At 30.1% G+C, this 27746-nt stretch overlaps 1 protein-coding gene across 1 annotated transcript in view; it reads left to right on the plus strand.

Annotated features, from left to right (window-relative positions):
- mmd (disintegrin and metalloproteinase domain-containing protein mind-meld) overlaps positions 1 to 27746 on the plus strand; it is a 673422-nt gene that overhangs the window by 513265 nt on the left and 132411 nt on the right. The window contains exon 7 of the mRNA XM_088243654.1: positions 26085 to 26154. Within this exon, the coding sequence (XP_088099780.1) occupies positions 26085 to 26154 (70 nt within the window). The remainder of the gene's footprint in view (positions 1 to 26084; positions 26155 to 27746) is intronic.

Here is a 27746-nt window from a genome sequence, read left to right on the forward strand (position 1 = left end):
ATCATTAATTCATCTTCATTTAGAAATTATATTCTATGATACAAGAATTTTTGTAATATTAACAACAGAAAAAAATTGACCTATTAGGTAAGAAAAAAATATTTTCGTTATGATTGCGAGTGTATAACAGAAAACATCATTCATCATGGTTCAAGTTGAGTAAATAGACACTTTGGATGACAGAATGATCCAAGGCTCTCCGGGGAAATAAAAAATAATAACATCAAGATGGATCTCGCAAACTATAAAAGTAATATTAGAAAAATCTTAATAACACGTTTTATTACAAAATACGTTTTAAAATATTTTTTTTATTAATGCAATCATATTATTATTATTAATGACATTATATCCATATACAATATATTATATACATATAAGGACATATTGCCTTAAGGCAATATAAGGACATATTGCCTTAAGGCAATTTCTTCCTACCTACCTAAACCGTTCAGCTTGAGAAAATTACAAGTACATGGACATATTGAATCTTACAATTTTATACAAAATTGAAAACAAAAATTAACTGAAAAAAAAATATATAAAATTATCACTATCCTATGAAGAGAGGAAAGAGGAAGGGAAGGAAAGAAGAAGAACAAGGGAACAACTTAAATATTTAGATAGTGACATTTCAATTATGACTTAAATGTAAATAAAGAAGAGGCGTCTCTAACATGAGTGGGTAGATAATTCCACAATCAAGCAGCTACTACTGTGAAAGAGGATACAATAAAGTTAGAGTAGCATACTTTATAGTGCATAGGGTACTGAATTAGTACACTAAAGGCTGTGTAATTGTGTATCTCGATCATCTGTTATATTTCAGGTGTCAGCCAGTAGCAATTTTTTAATGTGTTTTAATTTATTTTCAATGTATTTTAATAACGTGGTATTCTCTGTCATGAAAACTTAAATTTGCTTTTACGTAAAAACATATCTTTTAAAGCGCCAAGTAAAACTAGCTTTCTGGAATATGCATTCGAAGTGTCTTTATAGAAAAAAAATCACACATCACTGAACTACGTAATTACATATGTATTTACTTTTTTTAAACATTAAAATGAAAACTAATATTTGAACAAAAAAGACATTCTTTTTTTTTAGTTACGTAGGTATCTACTCTTCATATAAAATTCCATTTGTTCTGTATTGATTTTTCGAACAATTCTTCCGGATTTTTGTTATCAATGAATCTTTCGAACAAAACAATTTTAACAAAGGACAGCGAAGCTATAAAACTATTTCAGTCCGATTTGTAGAGAGGATTATTTTTTGACGTTGGTTTTTACTCCGAAAACAACATTTGAATTGTTAACGGAATATCCTTGTAAAAAATACAAAACGCCTGACTACAAAGCTATCGCAAACAGCCATTATGAAAAATAATAATTCTTCGTGGAAAAAAGTATAGTATGAGTCAGCTTGCCCACCACATACCGCACACTGCATCTGAGGACATAAGTCTTCTTGGCGGTGCCCACACACACAGAAAAATTTCTCGTTACCAAACCATTACCATACCATTTGGTAGCCTTAGCATCTTTGTGCTGATAAAAAATAATCTGGAAGTACACAATTTGCACTTCATTTGATGAGAAAAGAGGGAAGTGAACTTTTCACCTAATCAGATTAAATTGATTGGACATGGTCAATTCGCCAAAATGATTAAAACACTTTTTAAAAGCCCTGAAATTTTTTTTGGAAGTCACCAGATCTGTATAACCGACAGATCCTATAACAGGGCCACGGATAGCAGCGAGAAGCTCCATTCGGTAATCATAGAGAGGGGAAAAGGGACAAGATCGCAAGATGTGTTCAGAAGATTGATTAGGATGTCCGCAGTAGCACAAAAGGGAATCAACAATATCAAAAACAAATAATTTAACGTTTAATTTACCACGACCTGATAAAAACTGCGTAAACCAGTAATCGGGGATAACCCCTGGACATTTTAAGCGCTGACGGATTGGAGGAAAAAAAAGGTAACCCTCTGTGAAGGAGAAGATTCCCATCGCGATTGCCGAGCATCAAGAAGAGCATTTAAAAAAGTAAAGCATGAACTGAAAAAATAATAAAATCCATAATCTTATAGACAATGTACAAAAATGTACAAAATAATTGCTTAGAGTGATGCTTTAATGCCCCTCAACTTCCCCATCTGAGACGTTGTTTCAATTTATAAAGCTACTGGACATTAGATTTTTTTTATTAAAAGTGTTATTTGCACATTTCTGGTTATGCGGTTACAAGGGGAGATCCTAGCAGAATGCTTGTACGAGGTTTTTCTGTAATTTGTATGATTTAATACCGAAAACACGTACGACTTCCGCTCAGAGAAATTTCTCTTTTCTGGCCCCCCTAGTCTTTAATGTCCTGGATGAACATTTTATGTTCTCCAAAACGAAAGCTGTTTTCAAGAGAAGTGTACAAGTTTGGATTTTGTCCATTGCAGGAGACTGCTGCGAGGCATTGCATATATTTATATATATTAATATTAAGCGTGTTGTTGAAATGTTTATTAAAATTGACTTAATAATTTTTATTTTTGATATTCTGTAAAAATATGCATGATTTCACTTTACATTATGTTGTATCCAAATTCAACACAGGGCTCTTTGTCTCATATAGTTGGGTACACGTTATTTTTTTCTTCATAATATGTATCTTTGTATGACTAAATAAAAAATACATATATTATAGGCAGCTTATACATAAGTATTAAAAAAATTGTTAATAACAAGTCTCTGTTCATTTTATTTAATCTTACATTTTTATAACAATTGTTTTTCGCTAGGCAAACCTGTAATGAAAATGACTTATAATGCAATGAAATATTATCTTTTCATATTATTTAATAAAAATGTTTATCAAAAAAATTACTAAAAATTTAAGCTGTGTATTAAACACGATAAAAATTAAACCTTTAATGCAGGGAGAGAAGTGCAAAATAGTCCGTATCACATTACAAGGAAAATTTGAAGGAAAATGCAGTGTAAGAAGACTTACGAGTATCTCCTTTCCATTGTAGTTTCAAATCCTTATTCAGAGCGACTACATGTAAATTAAAATAACCCTGATGATAGCAGACACCCACCGAAGGGTGGCCCCAAAAAAAGAATAATACATTTTAGTGCTTCTAATATAAATGTGTGTATTGGACCAGAAAATACAATAAGAAATTTTAAAAAATTATAGCACCTTTCTGAGGTAAGGCTCGCTGTTACGTAATACGTAAAAATATTTAAGTCGATACTATTTAGAAAAAAGATCGCGTTTTCCACCTGCGCCTGCGTAGCAATTGGTGGTTGGTTTCGTATCGTGGTAGATAATTTATTATTATATCTATTTATGTACTTTTTTTGGTTTACTTTATATTCGATGGGTTTGCTTCTTTTAAATGCGTATTTTTTATAGTAACGGGCACTGCGTACCGTGTATATTTCTAAATAAATAAACAGACGATCTTTTACTATTTTTCATTTTATTTTTCTTTTTAAAACAAAACGCATTATGGACTTCATACAATGGTTTCAATATATCGGAAAAAATAAACACATATTTAAAACGTGTCTCAATAACATTATGAGGATTTTTTTTATTATAACATAATAATATTTACGCTAAGTACTTATTTTAATGTTTCAGTGTTATTATTGTACATGTTAGTGAGGATGAGTATGTGAGTTTATATGTATTGTGTGAGGGTGTGTGTATATTATGTTTATGGGTAAGTGAGTTTTGTATGTATGTGACAATGCGTAGTGAATATAAGTGGACTCATTAAACAATTAATTTTTAAAAAAACATCTATTTTTTTATATTAATTGAGGAAACCTATCAACCGCCTTATTGATCGATGTTAAATTGTTAAGAACGCTCCAGCCTAAAACCTTAATTTTAAAATAGGTAAAAAAAAAAAAAATGGAATATAAAAGAAATAATAATATTTTTAGAAGTTCTCATATACACACATGCATATATGATTAAATGCATGGATGTATAAGTAAATATAAAGGATGATTATTTTAGAACATCTAAAATGGCTTGAAATGTTAATTGTTCATATTATTATTTTTTTTAATTCTAATAATTATACGTTTATTGGATTATGCATATTTTTTACAAAACTACCGTTAACTTCTTATTGGACTGCCATACCGAGTTGCTCATTTTCAGTATTTAAATAATTGCTCGGTTGATTGGTGATTTTTTCATTGCAATTTTTTCATTTGAAATGTGAAATAGATGTACTTAAAATAAATAATTTATTCACAAGTCTTTCAAAGATTGAAATAAACTTTATACTTTATAGGTGTGTGTGGTGGTGATGAATTTTTAAATGAAAACCAAATTAGATGTAAGTGCGTTTTATTAATCAATTTTAATATGAAATATTGTTTAACATTTCGTCTTAACATGGTTTTTATTAAAAGAGTACCAGTATTAATAATATATTAGATTATTGAATGATGATAAAAACGTGATTTGAATTTAAAATATTCCTTTTTTTAAAAGATCACGAAGATCTTAAAACGGCGGAACACTCGTTAATCATTAGGAAAGCTAAATGACTCAATATACTTTTAATATCAATCAATTCGTCAAAGTTCTATTGGATTTATTATCCCTTGTACATAATATCTAAAACTTGCCAAGAAACGAAGTAACCGTTGTTCATTAAGTTGCTGATCAAAGAAATTTGTCTGTTCCATGAAGTCGGTACACATAAACACACTTAGCGTGGCAAGTAGGGCCAACCTTTGTCCGCTCCAACTAACCCCGTTTCTGAATAGTTATGACGTACGTGTTCATGTAGCCCCGTGATTAATGATTAGCGTTTTTACTCTGGCCAGAATACCCCATTAGTTATTGACCTCAGTGTACCGAGAATAGAATCGAATAGAATGTAGTACTAGAAGCTAAGATGTCATATCGTGATTTTTGACGTATAAATTCACATCGCTTCATACCGCCATTTTATTTCTAGTATTCCACTTCTCTGCAAATGAGAAAATACTGCAAAATCCTTTCGGTAAATATATTTTTTTTATTTCCACGCATTAGCACAATAATTATGAACGATTATTGCATTGCATTATAAACGTAGCTATGCAGAAAGCAGCCAGTCTACAATTTGAAAAAAAATATATATTGACTATGTGAAGTTCAGGAAGGTCGATTCTATGTTTTGTTGAAAACAGCCGGGCCGCTTTCATACAAAAAACTGTAATAATTTCCTTTGAAAAATTTCATGATATCAAAATGCCATGGAAATGAATGTCACCTCATATATTCAGAGTTTGTATCAGGTTTCGTTTAATATCAGATCTGGCTGTTTTTTGCAAAATGCATATTTTACGTTGTGTGGTCAGCCAGACTTCAGAAAATCACCAAAATTCCTTAAAAACAAAAGTACATTATTTTGAAAATTATAATAAATAATGAATTAAGTTATTCTTTACAAGTAAGTACCGAAATATAAACATAAAATAATATGATCAATACATAATGGCATAACACACATCAGAGTTTTACTAGGGCTGTCTATTTTATTCAAAATGCACATCTTATGTTGTGTGGTCAGCCAGACTGTAAAAATCATTCAAACGGGTCCAATACATAATTTAATGATTTTTTTACTTTAAAAAAATATTTTTGCATTATTTATCATTTGTGGAAGGAAAAAACATTCCAAGTGTTGGGTAGATTCGATTATTCACCCTTTTCACAAAAAAAATGTAAAAATAAAGGCGTCGTCTAAAAATACGGTACAACATTTTTACATACTCGTATATCGTAAGTATACAAGGAAAACCGGTTAACTACGTTTTTGGCATATTTGAGTTATGAATACTAACAAATATATAGCATTTCTTCTCAAATCTTTACAAAAAAAACACTTAAATGATTTTATATGATTATTTTTCAATTGAAGCTTATGTTTTTAATCATGAATATACAAGGAAAAACGGTTAAGTGTCTTTGTCTGGTTTTCGTACATCCAAAGTTTTTATTAAAGTTTGACAAAACAGGAGTCATTCCCGAACAATTCCATCATAGGTAAAAGAGTATTTCCATTCCGCTAATGTGATAGATGCTTTATCTGAAGATGAAGACAGTGTTGAATTTGATACGACATAAATTCAGTTACACAATGTTGCCGGCCAACTCAACCAGCACAAATTTCTTCATTAGGAAAATCAGCAAATGCGGATTTTATTTTTCTTATCTTACATAATTTTTTTTTTTTCTCAAAGTTCTTTTGTTTTTTATTTCATTTAAATTCTGTAATATATAAAAATATGTTTTTTGAATAATAAACAATAATTTAAAAAAAAAAACAAAACTTGATTTTTAATGAACAGTCAAACTTTAAAATTCAATTTACGCAAAACTGGCTTTTTGCAGTTAACTGGTTTTCCTTGTAAACGCACGATATGTAAACTTCCGTATTCATTTCTTCAAAAGTTTATCTTTTGAAACATCTTTCAATCATTTGTTTTGTTGTTATTTCAAAGTGAATGCAATTTTTAATAGCGAAAATAAATTTCCTATCTCTCTGTCAATATATCACTGACCACATAGAATCTTTAATCAAGCTCGATACCTCTAAACATTCGGGGCATGATAGTTTAACGGCACTCGGAAACACTGGTGGTTAGAGTGGCAGGGGTGGTACGGAGGGAGTAGTGTTTCAGGATTAATGCCGATGACACGTCGTACGTTAGGAAGAAAGCCACCCTTGATTGATACATCGGCTGGGGTTAATTGTGGTACTCATCCCCGTCCGAAGGTTTAAGGATCAAATTTTCCCAACAAATGAATCGACCCCACGAAACTTCTATCGAACCTCTTCTACGATTTTGAACTCTTCAAAATATATATGCCAGCAAATACTCGTATATACATTTATAATATTTATTTTTTCAAGTTTCGCCTCTATTAATAGTACGAGTATTAAGCCTCTTTAAATAATAAAAATAATAAAATAAATATAAAATCAAAGATTGATTCACAGATAAAAACTAACATAAAAATAACTAAATCCCGAATGCATATAAAATAAATACCACATTTTACACACATCACTCTATGAGCCACACTCCTTTTTCACAAAAATAGAGATACCAACACGAAAAGAGTTACGTGTTAAACATATTCTGGTCACATTTTGTTGTCCTGTTCAGAAAATGTATTATTTATTTATTTATTTATTTATTCACACTCTTTATCAAAATACAATTCCATATTCACTTTGCCCAGCTAACAAGGGTACATACCCCGTTCCAAGCTAGGCAATTACATTTTTATATATTATAATATTTAACAAATTAATATAGAGTACAGACAAACAAAATATACACTTATTCGGATACACATTTTGATTCATATACATACAGACATACACACATATACACACATGTATATATAAATATACACATATATACACATGTACATACACCCATGCGCATACACATACATACATTCATAAAAACATAGACAATTTATTTATGCGAAACTTCATGGTTGTCATCTATAAATATTTTTTTTTTAAATTATTCCTTATTTTAATTTTTATTTTTGACATCCAGTAAGGTTCTCCAATCCGTGGCATGCATCAACTTTTCTGACTCCCTACGACCAATGTCATGAAAGAGCGAGGTCAACACCTTCCGTAACTTGACAACACTCCCGTCTTTCCACGATTCTGGCAAAAGGTTAAGGACCTTTTTGCCTACGTTATAGTGTTGTCTCGATGCCAGAACAGTGTTGACCCCTTCACTTAGTATCAGATCCCTATTAGAGTATCTTGTATTATGGTTGTGGTTGACGCTTGGGTAAATGTCTCTCTTTATGTGTGTAACCACTGTGTTGTGTATAACTGTGTTGTGTACGTAATTGAGGCTGTGTTAGATTTATGTTATTTTTGCAATAATAATATAACTGTATTTTACCAACGTAGCATTGCGTGCACAACAATAAACATTACGAAATAAATAAAAAAATTATCATAAATATTTACTCAGATTATTAAATGAAGTTTACTTAAAGGTTTTTCTTTGAATAAATATTAAATTATTGATCCAGTGTTAATAAGCATTTACTACTGTTACTAAGCTTCTTGGCCTGGTGTCGTACAAAATTTAAAAATATTTTTTTAAATTATATTAGATTTTTAATACTTCCATTTCATTGTGATGCTCAATCACCGGTCTCATTGCTTTTGGGCCACCATGGATACATAATTTATATGAAAACTAGCTGACCCGTCAGACGTTGTCCTGCCCGAACGTTGGCTTGCCTTGGAAAAATACCTTTTATTGATAAGTAGGTACCTAGGTAATTGTTTGTGATTGAGTTACAAAACTAAAAAAAATTAATATTCAAATATTGACTTTAAGTAGGTACTTGTTCATGGTTGAATTCCTAAACATGAAATAAATATTTGTTCAAATATGGCATTCTTTTTGCAAACGTCAAACTCCGGTCTTCTCACCAACAGAGGGGTGTACTTATTTGGGAATACGATTTTTAAAAATGTATTAAATTTAATATTATTTTAATATTACCAAAAATTCAGTAAAAATAAATAAATGGATAGAAATTATAAGGAATTTAAGGAAAGAATCTGATTGAGATCCACAAAAAACAAATGCTGTTTGTAAACATTCAAAAACGAACTTTTTTTATACACAAAAAACAAAATCTTTTCATTTTTTTGTCAATGCGTTCTCCTCGAATGCAGCCCTGGTAGATTATTGAATAAAACATTTATGCTCTTTACTTCTTTTTTACACATTCTACGAACACGCACAGCGCAAAGATCTATATTTCTCTGAAAACCGCACGTAAATCGGTTTAGCCGTTTAGAAGGAGTTCAATGACATCACACGTACAGAGGAGTTATATATATAAAGATAGATGTTCAAAGTCGGCGGTCCCCGTGTTGTAATGGGTAAGACCCTTGTCAAACGCACAAAGGGTTCCTGGTTCGATTTCCGATAAGATCATAAAAAAAATGTTTTTTTTTCAAGCCTCGGTATTTTATGCTGTAATTCACCATTTTTATTGGGCCAAAGTAGAGAAAAAATAGAAACATGTATTGGCACACGTGAATGGCAAAAATAAACCATGGCAACTTTATGTGACTGGTGTGTGAATGATAATTATATTACCAAAACTTGGATAAAAACAATAAAAACCAAAAAACGCTTTTATTTAATTTTATGTATTATCTTTATATATATAATTCCTCCCTACGTGTGATGTCACTGAACTCCTCCTAAACGGCTTAATCGATTTACGTGCGGTTTTCAAAGAAATGTAGATCTTTGCGCTGTGCGTGTTTGCAAATATTAAAATCTTATATGTAAAAAAGAAGTAAGGAGCATAAATGTTTAATTCGTCGATTTATCAGGGTTGCATTTGAGGAGAATGCATTTGCAAAAAAATGGAAAGATGTTTTTTTTTTGTGTATGAAAAAGTTTGTTTTTGAATGTTTACAAATAGCATTTATTTTTTGTAAATCTCAATCAGATTTCAATATAATAGTAAACAATTTTTAGTTTTGGAATTAAATCACAAACAAGTACCTACTTATCAATGAAAAGTCTTTTTCCAAGCTAATAGCAGGCAAGCCAACGTTTGAGAAGGACAACATCTGTTGGGTCCGCTATTTTTTAATAAAATAAAACAATTATTCGTTCTGAAATGAAATACAAAAAAAATTGTGTACAAAAAGCAAAACTATTTTTTAGATAAATTAAGCATTTTCTTCGAAATAAATATTTGTTTTCCCCGGGGTTGTTTATCTTCCAATTTCACAGAACACTCTTTCAAAAGTTTAAATTTAAGTTAGATATCTCGTTGATAGTTTTCTCACCTTCTGAGAATTCCAATTAAAGCTTTACATAACTTCCTGCGGTAGTTTATTTGTGAAATATTCAAGTCTTTGATAAACTTTCATGAACCTTGTAAAAACATCCCTTGAATTTTGTTATAATGTCTATCCCAAAATAAAATAATGAAAATTTGATGCATTTATTTTTGGTACATTGTTAATTTTCGCACCCAGATCTTAGTTGGTTTTTTTTTTAACATTTTGTACCGATTTTTTTTTCAACCGCTAAAAGACCACGCCCAAGTATACTCAGGCCCGCAGGAGGCTATTTTGTGCGAAAATTCTCAAACCCGAGGTAATTTGGGCAAACCTAACCTGCAGAAAAGATCACTCTTGAATATAGTCGGGTGAAAATAAAGAAAACGTTACGAGCCACGAGGTTTTTTTTCTAGTTCCATAAGGCATTATTAATTATGATGAATAAAAATAAACCTTATTTTTTAATAAACATAATATCAACTTTTAGTCCCATTTTAGGCCCGCAATGGCTTTAATGAAGAATACATATATTCAGTAAAAAAAACATTTTTTAATTATTTTTGAAGCGGTTACATATTTCTTTTTTCTTTTTTTTGAAAATCATAAAGAAAACTATTTTCCTCGCCCTGTTAAAGCGTAAACATGATTGGATTAAAGGTGTTATTTATTTATACATTTGCTCGTTTTTATAAACGTATGTAATAGTTTTTATGGATAAATTATTCAACTTAATTTTAGTTATAAAATACATCTAGGGCGCTTTACAATGTTTCTTTTGTTTTAATCAGAATTTAAGAAAGTATAGCTTTTTAGTACAACAATTTAATTACTCATCACGTGGTAAAGATTTATTTAAATGATTTGGAGAACAAGTGGGTATTAATATTCTTGTATAGTACAATTTTGCACATCTGCTAGAAGAGCATTCCATGCCATAGTGCCTGCAATCGCAAATTAGCATTTACCGAATTATTTTACCGATGTAGCAGATTTAAGCGTAAGTCGTCTGTCAGCTAGTTTATCTGTAATGTGTAGTTATTTTTTATATTCCTGAGCAGAGTTGTGCAGTAACATACCTAGGCCAATAAAATGTGTATTCCATCCTTCTTGTTAAACGTTGCCAGTGTAATTTCTTAAGTAGAGGGTTGTAATGCCTGAATGTTAAAAAAAATAAAGCAGTAAAAAAACAACACGCAATTTACTGGAAAAGTGGCAAAAGTGAAAAGTATGAATTGTCACTTTTTTAGGCATATTAAGTAATATATATATAACCAAAATTGTCTCGATGAGATCTACAGTTTGGCAAAATATTATACGTCTTCGTTCAATAGAGTATTAGCCGTGTCACTTTATAATATGTCTTTTTTTTTAATTCCAAATATGGAAAATTAAGATATGTTCTTTGACAACAGACATCACATACCATATTCAGAAATGGTTGACAATTTATGATATGTCAAACACACCTTGTTTTGGTGCCTTTGTTCAAGATGACAAAATATGGCATGTCAAACATATCTTTTTTTTCAATCATTACTGTGTTTTTATAAATGTTGAAAGATCGCTGAATATGATTTGTCAAAAATATCTGACTATATCAATATTAGAAGTGTTCATGGCGATCACAATCCTTAGCATTAAGGGACCGACTTGGAAGAAGAAGTCAGTTATTGTCCAGTGATCCTCCAGAGTAAGCAAATTCAAAGAATCCAACAAAGACATGTAGTAAATTTGTTCTTTAGGAATATGCTGTTTGAAATTAACGAACCTTAAAATTTTTCATTGGACTCTTTTAACATTATTTATGTGAATTTTGTAAAAAGGGAATCATATTGTAGAGTTGTACTCTGATTGACTTAACCGAGGATATATACTAGAGTTTCATTATTTTAACACATTTATCAACATGTAAATACAAATTATTAGAGATACACCAGTTATTTGATATATTTAAATTTAATTAAAGTGTGTAGCAGTCATTTTCATCTGTTATTTTCTTAAAGATTTGAAAAAAAATAGTTATTGATAAAACTGTCACGTAAGTATTTATTTCAGTAGGTAGAGAATATAAAACACAATACCAATGTATTTTTACTTTTGGTTTCACTTCATGCACCATGGATGAAAAATAAATGAAAACTCTTGTTATTTTTTCATCGCTTCTTCCTCAGAAATATTGATATCCTTAGCAGGTGCAACAGCTAATACGGACGTGACTTGGAGTGTCAGAAGCTTATTAGGAAACCCAACCCTCGGGGGTTACTATTACTAATATAGGTATACCTATCAACCCCTGGTTAGAAACTTGCTGACCTACATGCAAACACAACCGTTTTGAACTGCCACTCAAATTAGAAGAATTTGAAATTCAGTAGACGGAAATTTTACGGTAAATACACTATAAAAAAATAACATACCTAGTGAATAATATTCTTACAATGAAACTGACAGGATTAATTCAAATATACTCATAGTAAATATGCTGTATTTTGATTTGTTTTAAGTAACGTATAATCATGCTCTTTCATATAGACTTTAATTTGGTTATAACAACCAGTATTTACCCTAAAGCGTCAAATAAAATACGTTTTCTGGAATATTCATCCGTTATGCCTATATGAGAACATTACTATGTTACCTGGAGAAAAATAATGGTAGATTTATTTCAAAATATTATTATTACTACTCTTTTCTCACTCAATGGTGCATAGGGCATGGAATTGATACTTCAATCGAAGTGTTCCTTGATTATTTTTGTGACATGAAAGATAAGGGGATCTGTCTAAGTTTTCATTCGGTAATCAAGGATAAAAAATTGCGCTGCATTAGGTTTTAACATAAGTTGTCTGATTTTTTTTAAATTTGAAAATGAGCACCGAAAGTTTAAAAAATGATAATGGTTATAAGTACATACGTCATTTAAAAGAACATTTTCTGATGTACAAGATATTGTGTTTGCTTTGACGTTAAATATTTATGTTTTTTTATTTCATTGCAAGCCTTCAAAATTTAAACACAAGTAGACAAATATTTGTCATTGCGTAATAAGTTTATGTACCTTTAATTATGTTCATGTTATTATCATATGAAATTGGAATCAATCAACTGTATAATTAAAATCCCTCTTCTTCACTTTTCTTCTCTATTTTCTTATCCCTTCTTTCTCTTTTTTTCTCTAGTCTTATGTAATGTATATTTTTTTCTCTCTTCCAGTATAAAATTTTTCTCATTTTATTTGTGAAACACTTTAACTGGATGTATGTACTAGTTTTTACATTTTATTTTGTACATGTTGATTTTCCTAAATAAAAATAAAAATAAATAAAAATAAAAATATATGAGCATTTTGTTCGCATTCAATCGAGGGAGTAAAGTTGCCAAGGGTACTTGGGATATTTGCACAGTGTACGGTAAACATGGTATAAATTATTCACTGATTTGTTTTTAAATAATAAAAGAGAATGCATTATTGATTAATTTGCTGGTGTTTACATAAATGTCGTCCGTTTTTTCCAAGGAAGATAATTAAAAAGAATTAAAAAAGAAATGTTAAAAAAAAGAGGACAATTTTTTTCTACAAAAATTTAGTCAATAATTTATTTTTCTTTTTTATTTACAACTCATAATTTTCAATCCAAATCAACTCATTGCTTTATATTCAAAACAAAAAATTACCATGTTACAAAAACAAATTTTCAATGCACGTATTTGGATTGTTCAAAATCAAAGATTTTTTTAGGTTTATTGGAATATTATTAAATTGAAATGCTATTATGCTTTAGATATTAAATACACATTTTGAGGCCAAAATAATATGAAAATAAATTTTTTGCTTTTAGTTGCTCCAAATAACCTAGTCACCTTTAGGACCTAGTTATAAAAATATTTTTGATTAATAAATAATATTGAGGCTATACTGACAGAATACATTAAATCAACAGTCTTCATATGAAATAATGAAATAAACTTTAGGATTCCTTTTAAGATCACCAGATTTAGGTGTACTTTTTACTCAAAATCATTTCAAACTAAATATGCTCAGTTCTCTCCGTTAGTGCAATTATATATATATGCCAATAAATTAAGTAATTTTTTTAAATATATTAAATACTTCGACTGCGTTAATCAAATCAAAAATTTTGTCAAGTACAATTTAATAAGTAATTAAAAACAAAGCTTAAATTAGTCATTCTTTTGCTACTTAATTATTATATTGATGAAATAACTTTTCCATATTTTTATATGTACAGATATTCGTGCATTTTTTAATTCTTTATTTTCGGTTTTATTCTTTAAAATATTAAGTTATACTTTGTAAAAAGTAAATTGCGTACTATTAAATAACTTCTTTTGTATATTTTTTAACATGTTTTTATTACCTTACTTTTTAAACCTTTGTATAACTGCCATCTATTATTGTTTGTAAACTTAATTTTTTTTATAAGCAAATTTAGACGAATGTGTGGGAAATCAATGTATGATAAGGTTGCGAATGATGAAATCAGGCGAGAGTGTAAATCTGAGACAAGTATAATTGATAAGATTGAGAAAGGGTCTCTGAGATGGTTTGGTCACGTAGAACGAATGGATGACGAAAGAATGGTAAAACAAGTATATATGGCGAAAATGAACGGCAACGTTAGACGAGGACGACCAAGGAAGACGTGACATGACTAGATAAACCAAAATCCTTAGTCTGGTCATGTCAAAAGCAGACAGAACCGAAGGGCATGTATGACAAGATGTATGAATGTGAAGGAGGCTAGGATTGTATGCCAGGATAGACGTGTGTGGCGGTCCATTCTCTCTGCCTACCCCTACGGGGGAATGGCGTGATGGTAGTAGTAGTAGTAGTAGTCAATTTGTATTATATAAGCCCTATGGGCGTTTAATGTAAAAAAAATAAAAATAAAATATATTTCAAATATGTTTGAATATAGTTGCCAGATGTTGATTTCAAATTTTATTCTATGCCTAGAATAAAGATTATTCTTTCTTTAATAAAAATTTTAACACTTTGAGCACCGGCCGAATACACATAGAATTTACCCTGTTCCCGGCCCATTTTTGTGAAATTTCATGCTCTGTGAAGGGTTTCTTAAAGGTGTCATAATTATAAAAAAATACTGAGTTAAATCAATTGAAAATTTTCATATTTATTTGAAACAATTTAATATTTCCTTTTTGTATGATAGTTTTGCCAACATTGGCCTTTATGGAGAGCCACATTGCAATGTTCGCACATATACAGGGTCTCACTCCTTTTATTGTGCTTTTTATCCCAGAGCCGTGTAAACACGTAATTATAATAATCACGCGTTGTGTCCGGTCCCGTGTTTTCACGTTGTTTACCAGCAGCGGAATAGCACTAATAAAAATCACTAGATATCAATAAAATGCACCTTTTTAGACAGCTAATAAACCACGTAAAAACACGGGACCGGAACTGTAGTTATAAAATCACGCGTTTTCACGGCTCCGGAATACAAAGTGTGAAAAGAAAATTGTTGAAGAAATAATGCGTTGAAAGAATAAAAAAGCTTTAAATGCGATTATCTCGGAACTCGATTAATTGCATAATACCAGTAAAGCCTCGACATATCTATTGATCTTATGTTCAGGTACATGAATGTTGAATTTATTAGCAGAAACACTTTAATTATTAAAACTTAAGTAAGTGGAAACGAATAAATTATTCTTCTTTAGGTAATAGTTATCCGTTAAATACCTTTGAAATATCTATATTTCCATCACATTTCACTCTAGTTAATGGCGTAAAGGATATAAAATTATGCCTTGATTTAAGACTCGAGCCATAAATATCATTAGAAGAACATCAATCTTCTTTGCACATAAAATCAATGACGCAGTTATACTTAAAATTCACAGCATACCACATTTTCGTATACTTCGCCCTGACTAATGTCGGTTAACCCTCGAACGTCTTGAGAAAAATTTCAACCCTAAAATTTAGAAAGGATCTTATGGCGTATGTTTACCGAGATTTACCTAGTAATGGGGGATGGTTCTTCAAACATATATGTACATATATTTTATACGTTATCGTGTATGTTATGTTATCTACATAATATTATGCTCTCTTGAGTGCCACTTGCGCGTATATGAAAGAAACGATGATTATTTTAGATCACGGGCAATTTTATACCACACTTTATTAAAGAACTTTTATATTTATATTTAGAAAGCGTTTATGAGTGAAAAAATCATGTTTGTTTATGAGTAAAAGAATTCAATAAATTCCCATGTCAAAGATATCTACCGACAGACAAAAATATAAAAATATTTCAAGGTGATGCCACTGCATGACATAGCCAAGACTATATTAAATACCATTAACTTTTCTGCTCAAACAAATTTAAAATACAAAATATTGGTCATTTTGAATTTAATAAACTGCCCGATGACCTAAAAAACGTAAAGTCGAATAGCAAATCCAAAAATGTTGCTATCAAAAAATATTATTAAAATATTTTTGATAGTGATAGTTATCAATGTAATTTATATGTTTAACAAATTATAAAAGGGATGGAGAATACCTTAAAAAGGGAATATGGAAATCTAGGCATTTACAGGGCTTATGATCTGTCATTGGCTGGTTTAAGTGGCAAGTTAAACCAACAAATGATAGGTCATAAGTTTTTTAAATGCTTAGACTTCCAAATTCCCTTTTTTATGGTATTCTCCATCCCTGTTGTAATTGGTTAATCTTAATGACTCCCGAGGGGGTGAAATCTAGTTTTTTGTCAACAAACATTTAGATAAACTCAAATAAATAAATTGCAATTTATAATATGTAAAGTTTAAAGTACTGTGTTTTGTATTTCTTATATCATGTTATCCCATTATTTTGGCTTATATTAACTTTGCAGGTTATTACGTATTGTCACCAAAATGCTTTCTTTTATGTGCGCTACCAAAGAGTTTTTTTTATAACTCCTCGGAATATTCTATCTACATTATGCATTATTTGTTTCATTAATAACAAATTGGAAAAAAATCTTTTACTTGCAAATACTGGATTTTACCCAAAAAAAAGTTTATGTAGATTGATATCTGCCTTCATAAATCAATACCAATAAAGGTTTTAGATATTTCTCTTAAAAAAAGGAACATATGAACGTTGAACGGACTATCTCTTCGTTCTAGTAACGAGAGAACCCTTTTAATACCCTGTCATCGCTCTAATTTTTTTGCCTCCTCTTTCACAGTAGTAGCCGCTTGATTGTGGAATAATCTACCCACTAATGTAAGAGACGCCCCTTCTTTATTTACATTTAAGTCGAGATTGAAATGTCACTATCTAAATATTTAAATTGTTCCTTTATCCTTCTTCTTTCCTTCCCCTCCCCTCTCCTCTCTTCATAGTAAAGTGTTATTTTTTTTTATACATATATATATATATTTTTTAATCTTTGCTTTTAATTTTTGTATAAAATTGTAAGATTCAATATGTCCATGTATTTATAATTTTCTCAAACTGAACGGTTTGGGTAGGTAGGAAGAAATTGCCTTAAGGCAATATGCCCGCCCTTATATGTATATTTATTGTATATGTATATAAAGTGTCAATAAATAAATAAATAAACGTTGTGAAGAAATATAAATGTAAAAAGACAAAATGTTGAATTGTTTACAATCAATGAAATGTCATAAGTTTAATAAATGCCTAGAGCTTTTTTAAGTATATATTGATAAATAACCTTCAAAAACTTTATTTCAGAGGCTTATCAGCAGGTGGAAGAGAGAGGATATGGAACTAAGTTATGAAAAATATTTTTTTTTTATCAATATTCCTACAGAGATGAGGTAGAATTTTTTCAAATTCAGGATTATCGATATTCGAGCGTTTACAGGGCTTATGACCTGTCATTGGCTGGGTTGAGTGGCCACTTTACGTTTTACAACATTCCCCATTCCGCTTATTAGCGAATATCGACACAGGTAACATTTTGATTCTTGTATATATCTTATTAAATGAGAAACCATTCACTAGCGTGTTGGAGCACCATCTATGTATTGATATTGAAGTTAAGTATTTTTAATTAGCATATTACTTTATTTTATGTATTTAAGACTCTTCCGAGTTAAATTAAGTACTAGTAATCGCCTGATCTCTGTAGGAATATTGATTAAAAAAATATATACCTACTCCCCCTCGGGAGAAATCCAGATTTGTGTATGTACAAAAATACACATACCAAAAAATAATGTTATGAATAATACACTAAAACACCCTAGTTTACATACCTCTGTCAAAGTTTTTCTTTATTTCTCTAGAAATACGTATGGAATTGTATTTTAGTTGCAAAGAATGTAATAAGATACCTTATATAATACGGTCATTTTTAAAATCACTACGACTAAATTTATCATCGTTTAAATTAAATTTCACCCGTTTATTCCTAAGTCATGCGTGCAAATATTGTTAAATAAAACGTAAAAATTCATTGCTGCCTAATCGCATTTTTAACATTGTATAAGACATGAATATATTGTATTAGTACTAGTAGGCCCCGCGGTGTAATTGTCAGCGCGTTAGCCTGCCATGCAAGAGGTCTCGGGTTCGATTCCCGACATGGTTGATATGAAATATTTATTAAAAGAGGGTGTTTTCACACTAGAATATTTCATAGTCCGTGGACTGGTACCAGGAGCGTAAGACTGATCATCTTACCTTCATGTAACAAAAATGATCAAGATACTCTGCGATTGGTGTACCAATTCACTGCCCTATGCACCATTAGGTGCGAAAGGGAATGATGATGATGATGGTGACTAATCAAAGTTTACAATTTTTATTTTTCTTTCTTAAAAAAAAAGAAATGCTTGAGTTCTTATTATTTATTCCAATATTTAAATTTTAAGACCATTTCTTATAAGTAAATAACGTGAGTGGTAATGTCGAACTTGAACCTCGGACTTTTGGTCCGTGAGTCTATAATATTACCACGTTACCTCAACCCGGTAATTGTTTCTAGAAATTAATATTTGAAATACTTACATTGTGATTTTTCACGTTGAAATATAAATAAATATTGACTTTATATGAAATCACTAAATGTATTTTATTTGCGGACCGGTTTTAAAATATAACGGTTCCTCTGTCAAGGCATAAAAAAAAAAAAAAAATTATCTTCATACAAAAAATAACAAGTAAGAATCTTAAATGCATTATTTGCTAACATTATGTGTTCAGTGTTTTCTATTTTTGTTTGTTTGTTTAGGTTTCCATTTAGAAAAAATACTAGAGTTGGTAGGTAAGCAGGCGTCCGAAAAATAGTACAATGTTTAATCATTAAGCATTTTTAGCACAGTTATTTAAATCTTAAATTTGGTTATTATTTTTAGAAGATTGACTGCTTTTTGAATCTCTAATTTCTCATACTTACTTAACTAAAGACATGTTTGAAAAATAATAATATATCTGTTTATTAACAAAAATTTCAATTTTTTCATCGACTACATGTTTTATATTTCTCTAAATGATGTCAATTAGTATGACAAATATGTTTGTTTTATTATTCATGTTTACAATCAAGTTTAAAAAGTAAAGAGAAAGTCTTCTTATTTTACCACACCCACTTATAATTGTGATGTTTACCTATGTTCACGCGTATTTAACTTGTGTGCTTATTTCCCGTATCTGAATAACAATACACTAATTAAAAGCTGAGGTGTTGATTAAGCCGACAAAATTGTGAGTTTATTTCAGCAAATTATACTAGATATTTCACGAATTGTGTCTTCCATTCCTGTGATACCTTTCAAAAGAGATTATAAAGTCTCATCCGCGCGTCTTATTTTATTTCACTTCACGTGTTTGTTCGTTGAATCGTCGCGACACTTAATATTATGCTAAAAATACCGGGGGGAGGAATACGACGAAATAGAAACGGGTGGATTTTTACTTTTTGCACCCCCAATGAATTTCTCCGCGAAGATGAAAGGCTCCCAAGGATGAATATCATCTCTCTCTTCCATGGATATTTCCTGCGGTTCTTGACAATCAGGCTTAAGCTTCATCCTGATTTTTCGAGTGACTCATAAAGACAAAGCGCAAAAAGCAACTGTGCTCATACCGAGTCTAAAACCTCAGTCAACTTATTATTTGCCATTTTAGAGGAGTTGTTTTACTCGCGCTGATTCTTTGACTGTCCGAGAGGATCTTTTCAGCTCGACTGAATGAAAGATCCTTTTCCCTTGGGGCAAAAAGAAAATCACCAGGTTTTCAGTAACAGAAATTTTCTTCACTTCGTAATTGAAATATTTTTTAATGCGGAATTAGCAACCATTTAAAATGTTCGGATTCTTTCATCAATCATTTTTGTAGACTCGAGTATATTAATTTAACGTAAATTACGCCCGATCTGACTGAATGTCTCTTAAGAAATGAAGAAATTTTACGTAACTAAAATTTGATTAATGGTTTCAATTAAGAATTTTTCTGAGAATTTTACTCAAAGAACGTTGCAGAAGTTTTAGATTTTTATATTGAAAATATCGTTTTTTATTGAAAAGAAAGAAAAGAAATTTTATTATTATTTCTGAGTAAAACTCTTTGAAATTACCATAAAATTATGAAATCGTACTGTAAGAAAACAGGAACTCTAATAATATTTGTATTAAGTATTATGTTAATTGTGTGTAAACCTTAATTCATTATTTTAAGTAAAATTATTACCTATGAACGTACTATATATTAACATTGTGTTTATATTCACGTGTTTTCATTAATTTCATGTATAAATCGTTCAAAACATAATTATTTTCTAATATACAGATATTGTAGATTAATTTACCGGTATGAAATTTGTTCATATGTGCTACATAGTTATTTAAAAAGTAACTTAATTTCTTGAGAAGCGAGAGCCTTTTACCCGAACCCATTTGAACCGTGAATCGGTAAATCTGTTTGAACTCGCATTAATTATTTAATTATACCAAAAACCATACAGAATTACGTATTTTTATTAAGTTTACGGTATAGTACGAGTACCTCTGTTGTTACATATTTTTATAGTTGATACTGCCACACAAATGTTTTACGAAATATTTATTTTTTATTTATTTTCTATTGGTACATATTTGGTGAATAAATGTTTACATGCCATTTAATTTTTTAATTAATTCAATTTAATTATATCAACAATTTAATTAGCCAAGTGGCGACATTTTCGAGTCTTTTTTTTTAAATCAAAAACTTTGTTCCAAAACGGGATTTTTTTTAAATATATGAAGCTTATGTAAAAACTAAAATATGTTATAGGCAACTAATGTGAAGAACAGGAAATCAAAATGACATAAACAGACTACAAAGACAGCAAAATAAAATATTTAAGTTTGTATATAACCTACCCTATCTAACAGAAACTAAAGAACTGTTTTAACAAACTAAGCAATTAAATGTAACAAAACTCTTTAAACTAGAATCCTTAAAATTTATTCATAAATTAGCCACTGATGTAATTGTAGACGAAGAATCAGAAATTGAAAAAACTGTTAACATGAACACAATACGAGAATATCAAAAAAATATCATTCACAACCTTTTAAAACGAGAAAATGACAATCGAGACTAATAAACCATGAACTGAAATTATACAATAAGCTACTAGACAAAACGAAACAAAAGACTCAGACAACCTTTATAAAAGATGTTAAAAAGATTATTCTTAACAGTAAAATGTGAATATTAAAAGTAAAAATATTGTGTTAAATGTATGTAACCCGTAAGGGTTTATCAATGAAAAATTTAAAAAATAAAAAAGTAAAAAATTTAAGAAAAGAAAAACCTTACAGCGTAACGTATGTATGCGAAATTCTTCATATAACAACATTTAAAATAAGTTTTTATAATTTTTCAAGACATCTAATAATATATCTCATTTCTTGGTGAAACTTTCTTTTACTTAGGCGTTTATAATTATTTGTGATTTATTTGTCAATTTTTAACCAATTTTCAACATATAATTTGAAATTAAAAGTACATGGGTGTGCTTGTTTGTTTCTATCTGTCACAAGAACTTCTCCGAGACAGTAAAAGAAAGAAAAGTGAAATTTGGACGCCTCATTCTGAAAGCAACTTTTAGGCTAAAAATGATTAAAAATGAACGTTTGTATTCGTTATATCTTTGATCTTCGCAAATTCGACCACATAATCGAATATCGCACGCAACTACACTGGCTCAGTATCAGGCATAGAAGAAACATTCACACTGTCACTTCTTCACTATATTTTAAATAATATCACTTCACCTGTTTATCTGAGAGAGCTCTTCCAACCTTTATGACAACACGAACTATTTCTTCGTTCTAGTAACGAGAGAACCCTTTTAATACCCTTTCATCGCTCTAATTTTCTTGTTTTCTCTTTCACAGTAGTAGCTGCTCGATTGTGGAATAATCTACCCACTGATGTTAGAGACGCCCCTTCTTTATTAACATTTAAATCAAGATTGAAATGTCACTATCTAAATATTTAAGTTGCTCCATTATCCTTCTTCTTTCCTTCCTATCCTCTGTACTCTCTTTATAGTATAGCGTTAATTTTTTTTTTTTTTTGTGTTTTTAATCTTTGTTTTGAATTCTGTATAAAGTTGTCAGATTCAATCCAATTCAGTCCATGTACTTGTAATTTTCTTAAACTGAACGGTTTGGGTTATAATACTTAAGACAATTTCAAATTTCAAATTTGGCAAATTAGATCGCCGTGATACGTAAATAAAGTGTTAAATAAATAAATTAGTTTTTTAAGCCAAATTTTACTCGGCCTTCTTCGTAATAGAACCCAACTTTTTAACAAGTCACAGAAACGTAAAATTTAAATTTTTCATGTAAATGCAATTTCTAGACTAACCGTGCTGTAAGCCAGTTTTTTTTTTACTTTCTTTGTATTATTATAAAGAACTAACTTTAACTGGCGAGTCGTAGTGACATGAAGTTGAAAATTATGCATTTAAAATAGTATTTCTAGATAAACTGTGCTATTTCTCAGTTATTTTTTCTCGACCCTCCACGGTAAAATCACACTTTTCAACGGCATGTCCTAGAGACGTGAAATTAAAAATGAACGTTTAATGTAATTTCTATATGAACCGTGCTGTTTACAAGCCAAATTTTTTTGGACTTAAAACGTAGCAAGTTCAAATTTATGAACAAACATTTGGCCGCTTTAAGTGCTGCCATTTAATATGCGAATAGTCGTCATACAAAAAATATTATTTGAAGATATATTTTCATATCGAAAATTAATTAAATGTGAGTATGTCTTTATTATGCGTATTACTTTTCAGCGAAATATTGAAATAATAGTTGTTTAATAACTAGAATATAATGTAAACTTACGTAAAAAAATAAATAAAACTTTTAAAAAATATTATTGTAAATACTGGTATTCATTAAATTTGTTGGAATTGGTGTTTGAAATTTAAAATCTTTAAAGGTTGGTTTAAACGGTCTTTATATTTTCGAGAAATCGTTAAACTAATTTCGAACGAAGAACTGATATTAATTTATCATTTTTGATGGTGTATTTCTTGTAAGCTCACCTTTACAAAGATTAAAATATTTAATAGAAAACAGTCTTAAAATAAATTTTAACGCAATTTCTGATCTCTTGTTTCTCGCAAAACATCTCCCGAACCGAGTAACGCGAAATACCAACAAAGGTATTTCAATATTTGATGAAGTTAAAAAGTTTCCAGTGCTTTATAAAACCGAACCGCTCTTCAAACAAGTCATTCCAATTTGATAATCAATATCCTACATGGTTTGTTTTAAAACTGTAAATTTAGTATTTCGAGATAGCCCAAACCTTTGTAAACGGTGCGGAATTTTTTTAACCCCTCGAGACCAGACAACAAAATCAAATTGATTGGGATTAAAACAGATAGTCCAGACCCAGTCCCTCTTTTGGTTGAAGTGCGGTGAAGTTTATTTTATTTTATTTATTTGTTTAATTTCTCGTACGTACATACTTTTATATTGGCGGTCTTATTGTCAAATGGTAATTTCTTCTAAACAACCAATAAAATAAAAAGTGTTATATATGTCGTCACCGTTCAAACAAAAGTCACTAATCCAAAAAAATACAGTTTTGACAAAGCGTAAAATTAGCCAAAAGTCATCAAGGTTACTTAGAAAAAAGTTGCGTAAATCGAAATTATTTGTTGTTAGCGAAAAACAATGGTGGGACTTTTGAAAAAAGCTCATCAAGCATAAATCACTAAAAGCAGAATTTATCGACAGTTACGGCAGATTTTTATAGTTTTTTAAGCATGACAGTTTTCTGCCTTAAAACAACATTTGTTTTGAGTTTAGGTTATTAGTATAATAAAACAAAGAATCATGTTAAAAAATATTTTCAACCACTTCTTATTTTACCCATATCCATATTTTAGAATCAGGTTTTAGTCCCGGGGCTAGTGTCTCGGATTCACGACTCAAAAGTCCATGGTTTGAATCCCACTCTACCCCAACGTGATTCCCATTTTCTAATAGTGACTTATTTACAACTCGTTAAAAATGGCCCTCAAAATTAAATATTTAGGTAAATAATAAGAACGCAAATTTTTTATTTTATTTAAAAAATGTCATTATTGTAATTACTTGTAATATTTTCTTCCTCGCACAAACTTTTTTGTCTGGCATTCTCTAGATACTTAACAAGCAAAAGTCACTTAGTCAAATTTCAGCCACATTAAAAACCTTACAAATAAAAAAAAATCTATTAGAATTAAAAAAGTACTAATGAAATTTGTCAACAAGACATGAAGAAATTATGTTGTGTAAATAAAACTACCAAAACACAAAAATCGGTTATTTTCTTGGTCACCAAACTTTTAAATTGCGATTTATGAAAATGTTGTTTTTTGTAATAGAAACTTTGGCCTGAACGGTGACCGATGAAAATGTAAAATTCAAAATGTATACGAGAAAAAATAAATAATTTAATACATAAAATAGATCAAGCAATCCGTATATATAAATTGATTAATATCAATACTAGTCTTTAATAGGAAATGGGAATAAAGAGAAGAAAAGAAGACAGATTAAGAAATAGAAAGATGATCCTTGTGGCGTGATTTAAACCGAGATACTACCGAAACATCTTTAAAACTGGACGGGACATGATTCCACAGTCGAGCCGCATTGACACTGTACAAGTTTACACACTTTTCTGATGCACAAATATTTCAACTGAGAGAAGGATTTTTTTAAAGAAAATATAAGTCAAGAGGTTGACAGGGCTTAAGGCAGGGTTACATTGTTATGTCGTGTTGTGGAGTGGTGTGTTGGGGAGCTATCTGGCGCCTACCACTTCCATGTTAAAATCACACTGCTTTCGCGTGGTATATCGTGGCGCGCCTTCATGCAGTTCCGATCCAACGATTTTTAAGTCATAGTGATGGAGGGGGTTATGATGCGTCACAGCACACCACAACATAGTGTTTCTTTAAAAAGTCACTATTTACGTCTACGCTTGCACGCTAAGCAAGTTAAGCACCGCTCCACAACACGACACAACATTTATCATTCTGCATATGTTTGGACACCGTGTTTCTAAAATTTTCCCGTGTGTTGACTTTTGTAAAATAAAAGACACGAAAACTTTTTTAATTTGAGTGAGATCCCTTGGAGTACCGACCTTCAAAATCACCTTTGAATAATTTATGAAAGTTTCATGTTTCCATAAAACTGTAGGTATGTTGGTATTTATAAAAAAATGTTACAAAATAACTGATTCTGTACTAGAACTGATTTTTCCTTTTTTTATTAATAACAAATAAAAATACAATATTCCAACTAAATACAACTTTTTTACATTAATCAAATACATATATTTACATTACCGTTTCCCATTACGTAAAAGAAATAAACCATCTTGTGTACAAATTTTTTTGGAAATGAACATTATTTTGTTTGCATCACAACAGGCCAGATGGCTCAATTACAAGGCCGAATCAAATCCGGAACCTTCCGTTTGTAAGTCAAGCGTCTTAACCACTACGCCACAGTTTCGCAGTCACTTGTGTACTAATTAAAAATTTAAAAGAAAAAGTACTTGTTTAAATTGTAAAAGGTGTTTTTCATGCATCTGTGACTTCCTGTATCTAGCTAATTTATTACTTTTTATTTTCATTTTACAGATTTTTACATATATATTTTTTTTTTTTTGCAGACAATTGCTGGCACCAAACTTGATGCAAAAACACTTCCTACCGAGTGGAGCAGAACAGGTTTCTAAACAGGTCAGTATTATAATTATTTTTATAAAAATTCACACAGTTTCAAAGTATATTATATGGCATTACTGGCAAAAATCAAAATAAATATACCTGGTTTCCTTAAATACTCACACTAGTATTTTTATCTACGCGAGTAAAATCTTTTTAGATACTTTAAGCAATCAAAACTATTAAGAAAGCTATTTTTGTAATTTTTTTTTTTCTTAATTAGAAAAACATTATGGTCAATCGAGTCTTTATTTTAATGTTATCAATGTTTAATATTATATGAATCCGGTTGTGATCACATGGCTAGTTTGTGGACTCACGGATCAGATGTCCAAGGTTTGAACCCACTCTACCCCAACTTGATTCCCATTTTCTAATAGTGGGTTATTTACAACCCGTCGAAAATAGTATCAAAATTAAAATACTGTAGTAAATCATAAGAATTTAAATATTTATATTCTTAAAAAATCAAAATACTTCACGACTGCTTCAAATGATAACTTTACTAGAAACAACTTTTATAAGCACCTTCGCATATAAAATTATTTAATAAAACAAAAATTTCAATAGATTTATGAAATAATCATTTTTAAAACATAGAAATAAACAAGGCGTTTTGAATTTTACTAGGGAAATTTGTTATTAGATTTAAATATAAAAATTAAAGGTCGATCAACAAAATTAATAAAATTTTAGGAAGATAAGTCCCAGAGCTCGATCGGCCTACTATTGGTTCAACTGGAACAAAGAATTGGACACTTGCTTACAAGGGGGAAAGAATAATATGCAAGTATTAATTAACGAACGTGTATATTCCCGTCCCTTTCTAGTTAGTGGTAGGGCGCTAGCGCCCGTTAGATCCGGTGCAAAAACCCACCTGAAGTTGAATGATTTTTTTATTTTATTAAAATGATGGCAAATGACTGAAATTTCACTCACATGTTGGAATGAAATGTATTTTTTAAAGAAATAAACACTCTAAGCAAATAAGTTGAACAAAGGTTTAGGTTCAGTCAAAGAACGGGAAATTAGAAATGAAAAATGTTTTCTTACGTGCGGTAAAAATTAGAGAATTAATTTGTGCGGTGAAGATTCTTGAAAACGCATAAAAATAAAAAAACTACTTTAAGCGACGTCATTATTTCTCTGAAATCAACCAATGACAGTGTTGTGTTACATTCCCGGTTACCAGGAAGCCAATCCACCAACCAGGACAACTTACCGTTGAGAACTCGCGACGATACAGGTGGAATGATTTCAAAATCACAAAACCTTAAAAAAATTTAACGCTGATTGTAATAATAATAAAAAAATAGCTTAGTTACTTACGAATCAAAAAATTTATAAAAAAAACTATTGATCTTCCTCACTGAGAATAAATCTTTATTGGATATTTTTCTTGCAACTGGCGGGAAACGAACCCGCGACGCCAGTTACAAAGTTGGCCGTCTAACTAACTGCTCTTCAGCGTCATCATATTTATTAGGGTTAATTTGTGTCTTACTACATACAATTTTTTTGTTTTTTTTTCAATCATAGCACTGTTATTCTCAAAAAATTTACCATTTCACAGTTAAATGTTATTTTTATTATTAATATCAAGAAAA

The sequence above is a fragment of the Micrasema longulum genome, unplaced genomic scaffold, assembly GCF_059751315.1.
Source record: "Micrasema longulum isolate JH-2025_06_02 unplaced genomic scaffold, ASM5975131v1 h1tg000222l, whole genome shotgun sequence".
Classification (NCBI taxonomy): Eukaryota; Metazoa; Arthropoda; class Insecta; order Trichoptera; family Brachycentridae; genus Micrasema; species Micrasema longulum.